General features: G+C 37.5%; 1 protein-coding gene across 1 annotated transcript in view; it reads left to right on the forward strand.

Moving 5' to 3' along the window:
• The window catches only part of FAM135B (family with sequence similarity 135 member B), a 126,008-nt gene that overhangs the window by 87,164 nt on the left and 19,318 nt on the right, over nucleotides 1–19,526 (forward strand). Inside the window, exons 7-9 of the mRNA XM_065753625.1 lie at nucleotides 10,677–10,830; nucleotides 13,755–13,804; nucleotides 18,132–18,287. Coding sequence (XP_065609697.1) covers nucleotides 10,677–10,830; nucleotides 13,755–13,804; nucleotides 18,132–18,287 — 360 coding nt within the window. The remainder of the gene's footprint in view (nucleotides 1–10,676; nucleotides 10,831–13,754; nucleotides 13,805–18,131; nucleotides 18,288–19,526) is intronic.

Here is a 19,526-nt window from a genome sequence, read left to right on the forward strand (position 1 = left end):
CGGGATACAGTCGGCTTTATGGACTGCAAGGGCACATTGCTGGCTCATGTCCAGCTGCCCATCCACAAGTATGCTCAGATCTTTTTTCATCAGGGCTGTGCTCAATCCTTTCATCCCCCAGCTTGTATTGGTAGTGGATGTTGCCTTGAATGAGGTGAAAGATCTTACATTTGGATTTGTTGAACCTTATGAGGTTCACCTGGGCCCACGGCTCAAGCCTGTCTGGGTCTCACTGGATGGCATCCCATCCCCCTGGTGTGTTGACTGAACTGCACAGCTTGGTGTCATCAACTAACTTGCTGAGGGAGCACTTGACCCATGGCAAGTTACTTCTCCAGCACCGGAGGTAATTAACACTTCTTCTCTATATGAACGTAATTTAGCTAAGTCAAATTTTTCTTAAGGAGAGTAGTAGGGTACAAACTGGCTGTCCATTTTATGGTTTAAAATGTCAGCCTTGTGTGCTCCTGCCCCAAGCCCTTGATGCAATTCTAGCACAGTTTCTTGTGAAATGACCCTAGGTCAAGGCTAGGTTTTTGTATTTATAATTTGCTAAATAGACAAAATCAAATTGACTGCTCTAGGTGGACTTATTTAATGAGACCAATGAGTTGTTGATCTTATGCCTAAGGGTAGGTTAATGTTGTTAATGATGATACAGCACCTTAAAGATAGAAATCATAAAATGTTTTGTTGCCATCACACTCAGTATTGAGACAGTGTTAAGTAACAACTCCAAGACTACAAAGAAGTAAATAATTTTCAGAAATCCCGAATGGAGTAGCAGTGGGGCAAGTGCACTGGTTTTTTTTCCTCAGAACTAGATGACATGAAAAAAAAATCATGTTAGCATAATAGTTTCTTTATATGTTAAATCCCATTATTATATCATTTTCTTAACAAGTGAGAGGGCACAAATTCTGTGCTGAGAGATAGGGAAGGGTGATATAATCACTGAGTTCAGTCCATCATGTTTGTGGGAAACAGGGAAATAAACTCTTATTTCAGTATGTTGGAATATATTTTTCATCAGAACACAGTCTCTGAATCCTACTGTTTACTGGTTCCTAGCTTAAAAATTGCTATGGCAATCAGGTAACTGTGTTAACTGACTGAGCACATGGTAATTTGTCTAGCTTCATGATACAGAGGAGTTTAAGGTATGTTTTAATTAATTTCTTTAGTATGGTAAAAGGGTTTACAAGGTCTGTTATGGTGCTTAGTTGATAAGCCTTGAGTTGTTATGTGACAATAATATGATAAATTACAAACATTATTAAAAGTGCCATTGGAAAGAAAGGAAGAAAAGTTCATTTAATTTCACTATGAACAGAGAAATAATTTCTTTCTGGGTTGATTTAACATTATTTTTTCCCAGATTAAGCCCCAAACTGTAAAATCAATTATTCCCATGAATCTCATGAACAGATTCAGTCCTGAAGTCACTCTTTCTTTGGCAGTGACTGACAATATTTAATAGAGCCTGGCATTTCTAAATATGAATCTGTGGTACTCACTATTGCTTTTATTAAATAAAGAGCATTTCAGAGTGATCATTTGCTACAGCTCTGTACATCAGAAAGCAACACTGAGGCTATTTCATTGATGCACGAAGTATGATGCAAGTTCTATAAGTTTAATAGCATACTGTGCCAAACACTATGAAAGAAACAGCATGTGCAAGGGAACTCATTTTAACTAACTTGTTTGGCAGATCTAAGTTTGCCTTCATGCCAGTATACAATCAGACAAGATAATCTCACATAATCCTGCTTCTCTGACCTTGGAGGAAAATCATGAGGAAAGCTAATCTGGATATAGACAGAAAGACAAGAAATCTGTCCACTTTCACCCCTGCCCTTCTCAGACATCAGGGCTGCTTCAACCATTTGTTCAACCAAAACTTCAGGTGCTGGAATGGGCTGCTTAGGGAGGTGGTTGAGTAACTTCAGGTGCTGGAATGGGCTGCTTAGGGAGGTGGTTGAGTCACAGACCCTGGAGGTATTGAAGGAACTTTAGACACTGTGTAGAGGAACATGGTTTAGTGAGAATGATTGGTGATAGGTGGATGGTTGGACTGGATGATCTTGTAGGTATTCTCTTTTCCAACCTTGGTGATTCTATGATTCTGTGATTATTTCCCTAGAGAAAACTGGCACCAAGTTAAAGCAGAATGATGCCAGCTTTTGGGATTTGCCCAGGCGGTATTATCCTCATAGCAGATTTCTTTTGATAAGATTTTACTCTTTAGACACAGTTCCCTTCCTTCAAATTCCTTACCTTATCATCATCTCTCCTTTTCTTTTTCTCTGTGTAACTGAATTGCAGTGAAATTCACTTAGTCAGTCTCTGGTTGCTGTGAACCTTGGCAGTGCTGAGCTACATGTACCCAAGAAAGGGATATTCTGGAGAAGAGTTATCAGTTGACTGTTGTACAGCCATGCCATACCCACCTGCAGTGGATACTGGGAGGACAACATAAGATGGGACACCCATTTCCATGCATACATCTTCACTTCCACCCCAAGTCCTTTCAGTTTCAGCTTCTTCTCTGAAGGGATTCCTGTGGACACACTAGGCCCAGGCAAATGCACCTTCCTTGGAGCCAACAGTTATCTCTGAGTGAGGAATGCAACACATATCTTAAGCATTCATACTCCTTGAGATGAAAAAAACAACTGTGGAAACTCAGAACACCCTACAGTTCTCTCCCTCTGCATGAACCTGGAAAGAGTTGATCTTTCTGAGGATTAGTTTCCTCAAGTGTAAAATGGAAAAAATGCTACTGATTTATTTATGGTGCACTTCGTATTTAGCAAATGAAAATAATTATAAAATATTTGAGGCTATAAAATATTTGAGTATAATCATTCATTCATCCACTTAGGATCAGGCAGTGCAGTGGAGCACAGGGCAAAATTCCTATACCAGATGCTAGTGGGCATGAGTACATGACATAAGGCCATTTTCACTGCACCCCAGAGCAGCAGCTGGCTTCCTTCCCTATTGCTATGTGTCAAGGTTGAATCAAAACATTTTTTGTACTTTCTATTGTCTTTAATGCGATTTCCAGTGACACAATTTCATTGCATCACTGAACAGTATCCCTTGTATGTGTGAGTGTGTATGTAATGTGTGGAAGAGACAAAAAAAAATTGCTAACAAGTTTAGTTTTAGAACCTGACTGGTTTTATGCCTGCTGCCTGCAGTGATGTGTTGTAACAAGGCAATTCTTCAGCTCAGGGGTCCTTGTTTGATCATAGCAACAGGAGTGGATTTCTTTCCTTATCTGTGGATAAGCAGCATGGACTCTATGTAATCAGAAAGGGCAATGCACTGAAGTCTTTTTTGATGTCTCCACTCTGTTATTTTGTTCAGGTGCTCTGAATTTACATCATGTGAGTGTACTTTTGTGTAAATTTAAAAATATTTATTTGTAGTTGCATATAAAAGTCAGCTTTTTATATATTTGTCTAGATGTCTGTCTATCTGAGAGGTTTTTTGGTGTTTTTTTTTTTTTTCTGGATAATTTATTATGTTCAGAGAGTTTGAAAAATCAACCACTGCTTTTTATCATAAAATAATTTGTCATTATTACTGTACCAGCTCTTGGCTGATGGATACTTCAGAGTGCTTTGTGAGCATTCTCTAAAATAGACTTTTAACTATTATGAGATGAAGATATGGATTAATATGTTTCATTTTCATCTACATGTTTAATCGAGAGAAAGGAAAGCATATGACTATTCTTGTCCTAGATGATTCAGTGCTCATCTTGGAAGAAGTATGCTTCCTGTCAGACAGTTGCTCTAGCTTTCGTGAGACTTCTTCTCCAGTGTTCAATTTACTGCTAAAAAAATATTTTTATGGCTTTAATTTTCACTATAGTGATGTAGAACCTTAGAGCTCAGGTGAAGGAAACGATTTTTTTCCTTATCCATCATCAGCAGAGTTTTGTTAGGACTTCTAAGCCTTTTTTATTTGCATTCACATGAAGAGCCATTGTGGTAGTAGACACTGCTGCTGATATGTGAAGGTGCAACTTGACCTTTGAGGCCTGGATAGGTTCACTTTTCAAGGTGACATGTGAAGTAGATTGGAGACAAGCTAAGGAGACTTAAGATTTTTGCTTCATTTATATTGAAATGTAGTTCAAAAACTGAAATGTACTCTAAAAGATAAATCTGGAAAACAAACAAATAAACAAATAAACCAAGACACCTGAGAATGGAAGAACACTTCATTTTGCTTTGGAATTCTAAAATGCATGATATCCTGCTGTCTGATTATGAGAAAAATAAAATAAAATAAAAAAGACTTTATTTGAAGTGAAAAAATCAATATCTTTTGCTCTGAGGGTGGCCAAATGAGACAGTTGGAATTATGTCTGTTTTGTACCAAATTTTCTCTTAGAAAAACTTCAATGGAAATCCATGAAGAATTTGACACACTGTCTTTGTACTAGACAGATATTGTCCTATCATCAAATACTACCTTGGCCATTTTGTCTTTTTCAGCCATTCTTAATTAAGAAACTACAACTTGTGTTTTTTTAACAATAACTTGTACCATTGAAACCCTGAGCCTACCAGGATAATTCTCTTATGTCTGTTCAGATAATGCCTCATTTTCAAGACCGATGTTTTGTGCTTTTTCAGAGTTTGAAGTCAGATATTATCCTCAAGCTAATTTTTGTGCAAAGTGTTAATTATCTCTAAGTTTGACTTAACTCTTAAATAATTTTTCTACTGTACAGTCACTCTAGTGATTTTGGCAAAATAACTGTAACTATTAGGTGTTAAAATAAATGCCAAATTATATCTTCTATTATGAAATACCAACTAACATTTTCTTTCATAACAGATTCAATGAGATGCAAAGGCAAAATCTATATTGTCAGTATTGTATTTCCAACTATTTCCCTTTATCAACACTTTTCAATTAGTGTTGCTAGTTTCATGTAAGTCAAAAGTAACTTCAGTATAGCGATTTTATTTTTCTTTTCTTTTAAGAGTTTTGAGTAATGGAACATCAGTAGAGTCATAGAATGGCTTTGTTTGGAAGGACATCCAAGATTGTCAAGCTCCAACTCCCTGCCAGGGGCAGGGTTGCCATCTACTACCTCAGTTTAACAAGGGCCCCATCCAACCTACTGTTTTTCCAGCAAGAATTAAAAGTGTTGACAGAGAGAGAGAGGGGGAACAAGGCCAGAAGAAATTATTTCTTTTTTGTTTAATTAAAGAAAAATAATGTGAATATATTTCTTTGTCATGTGTTTTCCTTTAGACGTGAAAGAGTGTGCTTCTGCTCCTATGCGTCATATCTCTAGTGACCAAAAATAACCCTTTCTCAAGGATTAAAACTCATTAGCTATCATTTTGTTTCCAACTGTGAGCTGACAGAAGAACTCCAATTGTAAAAACATTCTCTGTAGTAAATATGCAAAATTTCCATGCCTGTTGGTTTTGAAGCTATTCCAAAATTAATATATTATGTGACAAATGCAAGCATGCAGATGAATGGGTAGACACCATGCTCTCATTCATCTTGAGATGCTGACCTTTGTTACCCTGTTCCAAGCAGATATCTAGATCTTCACTAGAAGATAAAACTCTGCTAGTGAACAGCTACTGGAAATGCCAAAGTCATCAATTTAGTCTGCAGTAGTTTCTTAGTATCATAAAATTCTTGACAAGCATTTGAATTTGAATCTGAGTTCTTAAATGCTATTTTGAATAAGATTGAATGTAAAGTGTCTCATTTACCAATTGTTAGTGCTATTGTTGAATGTCTCACACAGTTTACATAGCTTGTGAAATTACTTTACTACAAAACAAATATCAATAACTGTGTATAACAGAGCATAAAATCCAATTGGTGCCTTTTGATATTAGATGGATTTGGTACACTGCAAGTGGTTACTCACAAATTGTTCTTTGCATTAGAATAATGAATTGGCATGAACCTTATTTAATTTGTGTTTGTTTTTCTCAAGTAATTTTCTTTTCTCTTGTTGTAAAGTACATTTATAAAGTAATACACTGTAATTATAGGAGAAATCTGCTGGCTAAAAAGAACATTACACAGGACACATTCATTTTAATGGGTAATTTATATAAATATATTTAGCAGGGATATTGTTGGGAATGTTTTGTTTGTTTTGAGGTTGTTGATTTTTTAGGCTATTTTCTTTGACTGAGTAACCCTAGAAGAAAATTTAAAGGATAGATGTACAAAATACAGTGTGCACTGTCAGGATCTAGTTTTGCAAAACATGGCCTAATTCAACTGAAAGCTGAACAAACCAATCAATCTCAGCTGTTCCTCACATACTTTGCTCTCTAGACTCTTCACCATCTTCATAGCTCTCCTTTTGACTCTCTTTCTTAGTTTTATATCCTTCTTATATCATGGTGCCTAAAACTGTACACAGTTTTCAAGGTGAGGGTTTATCAGATTGATGCTGGCAGCTAATGAGACAAATTCATTCTTACTTTAATTTGGGATCAGTTCCACTGATGTTTTTCAAATGCCATAGAAAAACTAACTCTTAAAACAGTCATTTCACTCTGCAGTTATGGCATTATTTTCAATTATTTGCACTGTTTTCCTGATTGCCTGTTTCTTCCTGTTTTTATATCGTCTTATAGACAAAAGGAATTTACTCAAAACATCCTTACCTAGGAAGCTAACGTAGTTTCACAATGGATTTTACAAGCCCAGACAGACAGTATGCTCTGGGCAAGCTCAGACTGTCAGCTTTTCTATGTAAACTTGTTTTAACAGTAATTGTATCTTAACCATAAGTTAATCCTTTGGAATAAAAATATTGATCCTTATACAAGGAGCATGGATTTCTGAGCACTTTGTAGTTGTTTAATGCTTCATAGACAGTGTTCTTCCCGGCTTCTAACTTTTCAGTACTGTTTCTCATTAGAATTCCATGTTCCATGATTGCTACCAGACTTGATTTGTAGTACTGTAGTGTTAAGCTAGGCTATAACCTAGAAAACAGCAATCACTTAAACAGCATAGTAAAAAAAAAAGCAATTAAAAGTGAGAATGTGGAAGGTATGCAGTCTTCAAAACATCCCAAAGGAGGGCATTTCTTGACATTTCTCAGATTACTGATGAATAAGCTGATTAAAGTACAGTAGTTCACAATGGCCTTGCCTGACAGATGCCTACTGTGCTTGGATCCCCAGCAGACAAGGATGTACAGACCTTAGCTTGCATTATTTGAACCGTCCCTGAGGTGGGTTTAATTATTTCCCTTATTTCCTGGTCTGCCTCTATATCTGCAACAACTTTCCAAAGAAGCAGCCTTCTGAAAGCAGTAATTTCTTTCTGTCACTGAAGGACCATGGGTTTGGAACTTGATGCCTTTATTCCATCACTCTCACTTCTGAACTTGACAAGATGATATTTCAAATTAGGATCATAGAATGGCTTAGGTTGGAAGGGACTTTAAAGGTGATCTAATTCCAAGCCCCTGCCACGGACAGCTTTGCCACCCACCAGATCAGGCTGCACAGGGCCTCAGCCCCCATCCAACCTGACCGTGAACACCTCCAGGCATCAGGCATCCACAGCTTCTGTGGGCAACCTGTACCAGTGTCTATCCACTCACAGAGTAAAACATTTCCTTCTAATATCTAATCTAAATTGCCCTTCTTGTAATTTAAAACCATCCTCCCTTGTCCCATCACTATCTGTTTATGTAAAATCATTCTCTCTCCTGTTTATAAAGTTCCTTTTAACTACTTCCTACAGTCTTCTCTTTACAAGGATGAACAAGCCCAACTCCCTCAACCTTTCTTCACAGGATAAGTGCTTTAGCACTCTGAGCATCTTTCTGGCCCTCCTCTGGACCCACTTCAACCAATTCCTTTTTTTATGATGGGGTTCCCAGGCCTGGCCACAGTACTCCGGATGGGTCTTCACAAGGACTGTAGAGGGGGACAATCCCCTCCCTCTCCCTGCTGGCCACCCCTGTTGTTGCAGTCCAGGGTATAGTTGGCCTTCTGGGCTGCAAGAGCACACTGCTGGCTCATGTCCAGCTTTTTGTCTGTCAGAACCCCCAGGTTCTCCCCTGCAGGGCTCAAGGAATTTTTCTCCCAGTCTATAAACATACCTGGAATTGCTCCAACCCAAGTCCAATACTGTGTATTTGACCTTGTTCAGAATGATAAGGTTCTTGTGGGCCCGCTTTTCAAGCTTGTCCAAATCCCTTTGAATGGCATCCCTTCCTTATATTTCTACAATAATGACCAAGTGAAGATGGTAACATATAATGCAAACTATTTTTAGTAATAATTATTAATCCATTTCATGTTTTGGCACTATGCAGATCTTTGCAAAGTTTATTCTCCCAAACTCCTATGCTCTGTAGGCTAAACTATTCAATTTCTAAGAAATTTTATTTATTCAACCCTGTATGAGTACTAGACAAACACAATAACAGGCAGAATAAACTGATGAGGATTTTCAGCATCTTTAAATCATGCATTCTGGAGCCCGTGTGGAGTTGAATTTTCCTATTATTTTATACTTTAAGTTTTAAACAACAATTAAAGCCAAGAAAGGCTATTACAATTCAGACTTGTTCAACAATACAGTGTTACAGTTGTGATATGAACAATGATATTATCTCACGTTTTTCCCTCTGTTTCACAGTAAGCGCTTAAATGCCAGAGCAATTTTTGCCTAAAAAATCAGTAATTCATCATGGAACAGGATATTTTAGTGACACTGAGTATCAATCCACATCAGATTTTCTATTATTCCCAGCAGATTTTGTTTACACTTTTTATTTTATTATTTTATTTTATTTTATTTTATTTTATTTTATTTTATTTTATTTTATTTTATTTTATTTTATTTTATTTTATTTTATTTATTTTATTTTATTTTATTTATTTTCCATAGCAATAGTAAAATTTAGATTCATGATGGGGCTGAGGGTTTTGATACCTCATCCCAGACTCTCAGTCATCACCTGTTGTTTGTGAGTCAAGTTGACCCACAATTGTGTCTACTACAGAACACTATTTAATATCTTGATGGTTTGCACACAGAAGTTGAGAAACGTATCGCAGCTCAAGTTAATACCCATGAAATGCAGGTTTACTTGGGGACTCAAAGGTAGAACAGTATGGGAGGTGCACAAGCATGTTATTGGTGAGTCTTCTCTGTACTGGGAAATGGCTGTTGAGGCCATTGGCTTAGTAACTACCAATCACTCAGTGTCCCAAAAGGCAGTCAGTACCTAACCAGGGTGTAGGAATTATATTCTTACTCCATTAGCTATCAGTTGTGGAGTAAGTTGTAAATTATTCTTGCTTCTCCATAGCCATACATTAGTAGGAGTATCCTGACTTAGGCCTTTGTGCAATTCATCTGCTGCAGATCTAAACATATACTCAATTTTCCTAACGTTTCATAACGTTCAAGGATAGAGGACCTTGGTGGATTTCTTTGTCTTCATAATCCTTGCTTCTTGTACAAAGCTTATAAATTACTCCTTTGCTGTGGAACAAGAACCAACTATTTTCATTGGTTGCAAACTGTAACAGATCTTTCTGCTACACCATTAGGAGGAACTGAAAGAGGGTGAGAGGTCCTAGCTAGAAACTAACATGCATTTCTTACAGCGACCTAGGAAATATAGAATCATAGAATCGTGGAATCATAGAATCATAGGGGGTTGGAAGGGACCTCAAGAGATCATCCAGTCCAACCCTGCTGCCAAAGCAGGTGCTACTGACAATTGTAACAATTCTTACAAATCTCCATTAAATCCTTGCCACAAAATCAGTTTAAGAACCAGTTTTATTTTACACCTGAGCCTTGCAAATTTCAAATATACATTATTTCTGTGTTTTTGACAGAACTGAAAACTTTCATATATGGTGTCTTTATGTCAACTCAGCTTATGTTCTAAGTGTAAAGAAGTTTGGGAAAAGATTTTTGTATAACTGTGCTGCAGTCTGTCCATTGACATCTCTTCCCACAAGAGAGGTCATAATCTTGGTGTTGATCCTGGAGGACAGAATGACTTGTATTAGTATACAGAATAGCAATACCATCAGCCTTTTTCTTCACTAATGCTCATAACAAAGCATGGTTGTTGGACTAGATAACCTTTAAGGATCCCTTACATCTCACACAGTTCTACAACCCTATGCCACAATGCCAACAAGCTCCAAACTTCACAGAAGGGCTTAAGTCAATATGAGGAAAAAAGAATTTAAATATAGTCTTCCCTTTAGTCCTTTCTATCTATTATCCTGTAGCAGAGGGTGAGCCATTGCTTATTCTGTCCACTCTGTAGGAAGATGTGGGTTCCACAATGGGACATGGGTGAAAAGCAGAGCCAGACTGATATGTTGGAGTATTTGAACTGAGGGTTTTAGTACATGGGACTATGTCCATTTAGTACACAGGCATTCCTGGGGCCTACTAGATTTGATATAGTTTGAGAAGAGCATGCACAAAGAATGAGATACTGTTATAAATATATGGCTAGATAGGAGGTAGGTCTGAGTGCCAAATGCTTGATTATAAGTATAAAGCTGCTCACAAAAAAAATTTTGTGGAAACCTCTAGGACAAATGGAGATCAAAAAATTAATCTCTGTATTTTTCTATTCTTTTCCTGATAATTTTGTCATATAGGGAAGTTTTTATGTCCCATCTGAAAACTGCATGCAACGTGCATATAAATGGCATAAGGACCTCTGTCTTCTGCTCTTGAATGCTCAAAGAGGACTTCACATGTACTACACTCTCATAATGAAGGAGATTCCTGATTTACCACAGCTTAAGTTGGGTAAGAGAACAAACGTTTTAAATCACTGAATATAATCCATTGCTGTGTTTTCAATACAAATCTCAGTACCAAAATTCTTGATCTGTTTAAAGACTTTAGAAAATTTTTTCCACCTATTTTCTGATTAGTGTTTATTTTGGCACAGTACTGCCAGACTACTGCTTTCTCAGTATATGAAAATTCTTTCACCCCCATCTGAAGGTGGCCTGACAAGTAGAGAGGTAAAAATGTTCTGATATATTTCTCAAAATACATGCCTCTAAACTGTATTTTGACTCACTTGCTTTTACTTCCATTTCTGAATCATCATGATATCTGGGGAAGACTAGAAATTTTGCTCAACCGTATTTTAAACTGATAACACAAATAGGAAAGTTGATATGAATGCTTTTGAAACACACTCCGTCCTACATACTTCGTAATACATTAATTTTCTGCATATAGCATAATTACATCTTGCTCTTTAAAATGACCATGCTTTTCTTTCTAATTCATTTAATAGATTTTCTAGCTTTTTGGCAAAACTGTTTTTGGCTGATGAGGCTCTTGGATCCAGTGTGGAAGTGCTGGTTGGATCGATGGGACAGTGCTCTGTAATTTGCATTTAGTCATGTCTGTAATGATAGTGTGAGCTCCTGTGAAATTAGGGAGCATCCCTGACTAATTCCTGCTCTCCCAACTGTTCTTTGAATTCAAGGAATGTGTCTCATCTGTTTTTGTGACTTTATATGTCTGTTTACATAGCTGTCAGATTGTTATATTGCAGGGATAATTATACTGAGTATTGATTGCATTAGCTAACAGATTTTAAAAGGGAGGGAAAAAAATTCCTTTTTCACTGTGTAAATACTACAAACAGCTTCAAATATAACACATTATGCTGTACAGACTAATGGGCTTGATAACTTCTATTTTCCACTTCATGTCTTATTCCCTGATGCATATTTCCACTCAAAATAGCCTGCAACTCATGGAGTGGGAAGAATACATACTGTGTTATTCCATTCAGCTACAAGAAAAATAAAAGTTACAGCATTTTAATTTGCAAATTATGAGCTGTCAAACAGAATCCAACATGCAGCAAAACCTGTACTTCAGGCATCTTGATAATCAGGCACGTTTTCAGATGATTTATGTTTTAACTAAACGGGCTTATAGATGGGGAATTGGCAGAGCTACGTTCAGTTGACCACGACTGAAGAACAGACTCAGATATGCACACATTGGCTTTCTGAATACAATTGACTTGGCTTTCCAATAACTACTGGTACTGAAGCAAGCATTTAGTTTGCAAATGTACTTGTTATAATACATGCGCATTTGCCAAGCACAAATACCCTTTCTGGATGCTTGAGCAGAGCACTATTTGCATCATTTTATTCGCAGCCTGAAAATCTACTGAAGATTTCATTTTAAGGACAGACTTCTGAGGCCAGTTGCAAAGCATAGCAAAATCATGGTGTATAAGATTTACCCAGTATGATGAATATTAAGCTTTTTTTCATGTGAGGCAGTTGCCCAGAATGTTCTTACAGCCACTAGGGAGAAACAGGCCCATTTAGGACTATAAAATATTCTGACAAACAGTGCTTTCTAGCTTATGATGTCATGAACAGCACCTTGTATTTGCTCTTTTTTCTCCACTGACCATGAGAATGCAAACGACTCATCCAGTTTTAGACATCTATATTTGGTGAGATTAATCTCATCATAGGTTTCTAAAGATAGTTAAGATAAATACAAGACCGTAAATCTGCTCTGTGGACTTTCTTAATTCTTTTTTTTTTATCCCTCTGAATAGTATATTAAAAATTTAATAGTCTAGTTAAGACATTAAAAGTGGAAATAATTGTTTCTCATGTTTTACCAGCTAAGGAGAGATCTTTTTGAGGTACTGAACTTCTCAGTCTGTAGTACTATTTAAGAAGAGTCACTTGGGATTGGGAAGGGAATTGGTTGGCTTCTCTGTTACATTTTTTATGTATACTATTAGAAAGTACCACATCACAAAGTCTAGTTGCAAAAGTTGAAGAGCTGATATATATCCTCCCCTGCTTAGCAGTTTGTTGTGCATTTAATGTGGAGCATCTCTATGGTGGGTTCTCTCAGGACTACATCAGAGCAATGCTCTAGGTACAGTTCTTCACACTGCACAGGGCAACACATAGACTCTCAATCTATTACCAGTCAGATATGCAGGAGTTATGTTATATGGCCTCATGTAGCATGATATAGAGAACCATTTATAGTACTTCATTCGCTCATATGTTCAAATGGTGAGAGAACATTGCATTTAGTTGAGGAGTTGGCCATAAATCACAGAATGACTGAATGTTTATGTTGGAAGTGACCTCTGGGTCCATTTGCCCAACCCCTGCTTGAGCAGGGTCACTCAGATCAGGGTGCCCAGGACCATGTCCAGGTGGTTTTTGAAAAGCTCCATCACATGCACAGCACAGAAGTTCTTCCTTAGGTCTGGGAGAACATCCTGAGTTCTGTTTAGTGCCTATTGCCACTGGGCACCACTGAAAAGATTCTGGCTCTTTGTAGCCTCCCTTCAGATGTTTATATATACTGATAGATTTCAAAAGCTAGTAAGGAAATTTCTCTGAAGGGATAGAGTAGACAATAAAAAGCCAAATTCTATCCTGTGTCCTGAGAACAACCTTCTAGAACATCTACAGATTTAGTTTTTTAGATCACACAAGCAGTTGTAACTGTACCCCTAAAAGTACAAGGTGTGTTGTGGGTGAACTTGTCCAACCTGAAACTTGTCCATTGATGAATAATGTCAAATGCCTTATTTATTGTGTGAGCAATGAGTACAGCATTAACATTTCATATTAACTTTTCTTAAATATATACATGATCTCTTTCTTTCTCTGTTTTTGTTGTTTGTTCATTTGTTTGTTTGTTTTCCCTAGAGGAACTACCTGTGGAAGATACGTTATCTCAGTTTTGTGCAGAGCTGCAGGTATTGTCTGTAACAGAATCAGTCGGTGCTTTTTTTCAAGTCTGTTTTTCAAATACACTGAGATGGCACAATCATATATTAGAACAGGGAGAAAGGTAATTTGGTACCAGAAGAAAGTTGCTGGATGTTTCCTTTCCACCAATAATTTAACATAATTTTGATTATTCACTTACATTATGTTTCTGTTACTTTTAACAAGTCACCAGCTGGATGCTTCAGTATCCTTCAGTGAGCCTAGCCTGAGTGTCAATAGTATTCACAAAAGTTGATTTTGAGTAGGTTGCAATTACAACTTTTGTGCTGACAGGAGACAATACCCTTTGGCAGATTGTGCAGTCACATTTTTTCAAATAAAAACACCTAAATGTCTAAGGAAGCTCGTGGGAAGAAAAAAAGTGATTTTGACATAGCAGTAACTGAATTACTGTCTTGAACTTCTGCTGTTTTGATTTCAAGTGAGACACGGGCAGTCATCAAGGGAGCCAGGAAGAAATGCAAACGTCAGTTGATTACTGGGGAAAGTGTTTTATAATCAGAGATTTAATACTTTTGATTTGCTCAGTTTATTATCAGGAAGAAAGCATAGGAAAGAATGACAAAATAACAGTGAATGGCATCAAAACCAAATCAAACTGGAAGTGTATTTACACTGCGATTAGAAATACTAAGATAATTATTTTTAGTCATATGTTAGAAAAGATTGAAATAGCAATTTCTTAATTTCAAGTCGTAAGTTGGATAATTAGAAATAAATTTGATTTCATCTTAAGTTAGAAAAATGTAAGTTATGGGACTCAGCTCAACTTGGTTGCAGAAATTTAGAAGCCTTAAGGATGTCTGGGGGTCAGACAACATAATCTAGAGTCTCCTTGAGACCAATAAGTCCAACAAAATTTAAATTGTCTTGGCATAGACTAGAAAATGTCAAGTCTAATTTCTCTGCATTTTCAAATTCCTGTCCAATTCTTGTTCTCACAAAAAAACATATTGTCTTACTTTGCATGACCATATTTATAAAGCCAGACAGTATTTTGAAAATTCTGGGAACAGTAGTGACAGATAGGAGAACACAGTAACTGGAATGGCTGTTCTTCTGGAGTGATTTAAAAACTTTACTATGATTTTCCTGTATACCATTAAAAAGGCTGGAATTAGCATCGCAGAATCATGGCTTTCTAGCAATCTGTGGATAATGTGTTGATTTAAGGGTGAATTTTCAGAGGCTAATGGAACTTAAGGTCTGAAGCATTGCACAATGTTGTTGGGACATAGGAGTGAGTAGTAGAAGTAAGTGTAGAAGTCATGTGAAACTGTATAGATTTCAGAAGAATATTGGCAAAGTTTTCCCAGTATTTTGCCTCTAGGAATAGATGAACTGAAATCATTGCTCTTTAGCAGAAAGTATGAAGGACAGTCATTTATAAAGAAAGAGAATGCTATTAAAACTATACAGAAGGAAGCCTGTAGGGTTAATTTCCCATTATCACCGTGTTACTACAGTCAGATCCATTTTTTTAAAATTAAATAAAAACAGAAGAAAAGAAGAAGGTGGATTTTGTCCTGTTTTGTATTTTAGCCAAGGGCACAGTAGCTATCTGAAACAAGAGAAAATTGAAGGCCCATGGTTTTTATTTATTTATTTATTTTTATTTCTTTATTTTAATTGTGTAAATGATTTTTAAACAGTCAAGCAAAAAATAATTTCTTCAAAATACTCTCTAAATTCATTTTGACTAACAGTATTGTTAAAAACAGACTACACAGCACAGAATAGATAGAACTGTATTTACTGACCATTTTAACTCACAGGCTTTATTCTGAGGAACTTCACTTTGAGGAACTGAGTCCCTGAGAATTTACCTGCCTTGTTAAGATTACTAGGCTACTGCTCAGTTTGTGGCTGGAAAAAATTCTCAGAATTAAAAGTAGATAGTGCCTTTCTCCTCTCTCCTCTCTTCCTCTTTACTCCTTTTTCTCTTTCCAATTTCTCTCTTCACTCTCAATATATTATCTCTCTCATATCTTTTTCCCTTTCTTCCTTTCTTCCTTTCTTTCTCTCTCTCTCTCTTTCTTTCTCTCTCTCTCCTTTCCTTTTTCCTTTCCTTTCCTTTCCTTTCCTTTCCTTTCCTTTCCTTTCCTTTCCTTTCCTTTCCTTTCCTTTCCTTTCCTTTCCTTTCCTTTCCTTTCCTTTCCTTTCCTTTCCTTTCCTTTCCTTTCCTTTCCTTTCCTTTCCTTTCCTTTCCTTTCCTTTCCTTTCCTTTCCTTTCCTTTCCTTTCCTTTCCTTTCCTTTCCTTTCCTTTCCTTTCCTTTCCTTTCCTTTCCTTTCCTTTCCTTTCCTTTCCTTTCCTTTCCTTTCCTTTCCTTTCCTTTCCTTCCCTTCCCCTTCCCCTTCCCCTTCCCCTTCCCCTTCCCCTTCCCCTTCCCCTTCCCCTTCCCCTTCCCCTTCCCCTTCCCCTTCCCCTTCCCCTTCCCCTTCCCCTTCCCCTTCCCCTTCCCCTTCCCCTTCCCCTTCCCCTTCCCCTTCCCCTTCCCCTTCCCCTTCCCCTTCCCCTTCCCTTCTTTCCTTCCCCTCTTTCCTTCCACCCTTCCTTCCATCCATCCTTCCTTTACAAAAGACCAAGAATCAATAAAATAGAAAATAAACCATCATACTGCTAGTGCTAGTATGTATCACATCAATAATACAACTTCTTTGAAGATTGTGCTTTCAGACTTTCAGGTAAGGGTTAGATTACTGTCTAAATTTCAAACAAAAAATAAAAATAAAAGCAAGGAAAAAAAGAAGAAAAAAAGCTGAAGAAAAAAGAGTGTAATACAGTGTATAAAACTAAGTACAGAAATAAAGAAATGCCCTGACTTTGAAAAGAGTGATGAATAAGGAATGTCATCTGTGTGGCAGCATCTCCTGATGTCTCTCGTACCTGAATAGATACAGGAGCTTGTCCCATTTTTGACAAATTATTAAGACTGAATAGCATCCAAACAGTGCAAACTTTGATGATATCTGTGTTTATTATTCACACATATACTTTTCTTTATTTCTCTCTCACGCAGTTTGCTTTTAATCATGACATAGTTTGCAGTGTCACCACCCTGGAAATTAACTGAATAATAAACTGTGCAAACAATAGGCTTGCAGTTAGACTGCAATTCTAACAAAAACAAAACAAAGCAAAACATACAAGCAAAAGGCTTGGCCAAGAAAGAACAATTCCATTTCTAGCATATATCTGGAAGCATTTCCATTTTCCATGTTTCATGGAAGCAGGTAGGATCCCTTGGAGTAGATGAAGGCTCTGTTGTGTGCCCTTTGTGCCAACTCAGTCTGTCTGTTGTTAAAAAAAACTGGCAAACAAGGGTGGTCAGTATACAGAGACTCTGCTGCTGACCTGCACTCCCTCACAGCAAACTCTGGGATATCTGTGTGTATTGAGGACACAGTACTTTTTAAATTTTTTTTATTTTTTATTTTTTTTGCTTATAATCAGCCATCTGGTATCTAAAGCGATGTGGATGGGAAAGCTTTTTTTAGCCAGAAAACAGTCCAGGGCCTGTGGTTTATTATTTCAGGGCATTTAGCACCATCTGGTGGGTAGTTTGGAATTTGCTTTTTTTTTCTTTTTTTCCACTACTACATCTACAGTAAATTTTCTGTAAAGATTGATGCATTTCCCACTTCACATAACAAATGTATTTCGACGGTCTCTCTGGATCCATCTGTTCCAACCTCTGCTCAAGCATGGACTCACAGAGCAAGTTGCCCAGGACCATGTCCAGGCTGCTTTTGAAGATCTTCGTGGAGAAGACTCCACAGCTCCCATGGACAATCTGTACTAGTGTTGCTCCATCACACACGCAGTACAGATGTGCTTCCTGGTGGTCAGAGTCCATATTCTTGCCTCTCGTGTTCCAGTTTGTGCCTAGTACCTCTTGTTCTGGCACGAGGCACCACTGACAAAAGCCTGACCCTGTCCTCTCTACACTCTCCATTCTGATATTTAAGGACACTGATGAGATTCCCAGAGACTCTTCCCCAGGCTAAACCATCCCAGCTCTCTCAGCCCTTCCCCAAAGGAGAGGTTCTCAAATCCCATGATCATCTTAATCTTTATTCTCTCCAGTTGTATAACTGGAGTTGTTTTGCAATAAAATGTATGACTTTTAAAGATCAAAAGTTTCGCTTGCATGATTTGGGGTAAAATATCTCTTTAATAATAATTCTAAATCAGGGGACTTTGTTGTTCCTAAAAGGACTTCATGAAACATACTAACTGATTTTTGATCCTGCCACTGTCTTGTTCTCAAAAAGCCCTTTCTTCCCTCTAGCTGTTGAGCAATCCAGAGAAGATAGCAGAACAGATAAGCAAGGACCTCGCTTGGCTTTGCTCCCATCTCCTGGCCCTGTGGACCCAGTTCCTGGAGGTGGCGACACTCCATCCAGAAGTCACAGCTTATCTGACTCAAGAGCATCATATGCTAAGGGTAATGCTCGAAAGCTTAAAGCAAATTCTGTAATGGTAATCTCCTAAATGACATTAATGATGTTTATGGACAGATAGTTCTCTTACTCTTATGCATTTATGAACATTTAAGGGAGATGAATTGGGTAGAATAAAGAGTAGAAAAGAGGATTTAAAAATGCAAATTTCAGTTTTTGGAATACTGGAAAGATGTTGCTATAATGGTACCCATAATCCTGTGTTAAATGAGTGCACTCTGAATACCAGAATCCAGCATGGAACATGAGGTGAGTGGAAAGAGGTAGAGATGCCCCTTTTTATTACTTATCCAGCAATCAGAAACATGTATTTTAAAAGGCACAGACAGCACAATGACAAGTATCCAAAAGACGAGTTTCTTCCAGCTTCTTTCTCAAAGCACAAAATTATGACGTGAGTAATGCTCTCTTCACTATGTCACATCTATGTAGCTAGTTATTGCCTTTCTCCTTCTGAGTTTCACAAAATGAAATATTAATACTCCACGTAGAAATTGGTTTTTGGTAATAAAGAAGGCATAAAAATGATTGCCTTTTGAATTGACTTTGTCAGATCTTCATACCTGAATCGTTAAGCAAATGCTGAGCCTTCCATGGGGACTTTTTTTTCTGGGGACTGTTCACCACTTTCATCACTTCAGCTGAGCTGAGCTTGTAGCCTGATCTAATCCTTAGATTAGTATCATACAGAAAATGATAGGATTCGTCTTGCTTTGCTTTATATATCTACAGCGTAGGTTTAAGCATTCCAGCTTACATACTGGTACTTATTAATGTTATTGGAGGTCTGGCCACTGGAGATGAAAGAGTGTGAATGGTTTCAAAAGGTAGACATAAGATTCAAGAAGATGTGAACAATGTTGAGACTCCCCTCATTATTTTGGCTGGGTCCCCCTTGATTTTGAGGGGTCCAGGATGGCTCCATCAGCCAAAGAACACAGCTTGACAGGCCCCCAGCTCCAGCAAGGTGAATCTCAGCATCAACAGATGCCAGCTACTGTCATGACCTGTGGCACATTATGTATCTTCACATGCTTCAGTTTCTCGCCAGATAGGCTGCATGCAATAATACTTTTCCAGTTATAAAAAACAGTTTGAGAGCCCCAGATACAAAGACTCAGTATTTTTAAGGGGTGTTAGTCCTTCTTTTATTAGAAAAGCCATTTGTTGATGTCTGGCTGGCATTTAGGGAGTTGCCATTTATGTGCTTTTCACTGCTATTC

Source organism: Cyrtonyx montezumae, unplaced genomic scaffold (genome assembly GCF_038088225.1).
Source record: "Cyrtonyx montezumae isolate F1298 unplaced genomic scaffold, pur_monq_1.0 scaffold_8, whole genome shotgun sequence".
Lineage (NCBI taxonomy): Eukaryota > Metazoa > Chordata > Aves > Galliformes > Odontophoridae > Cyrtonyx > Cyrtonyx montezumae.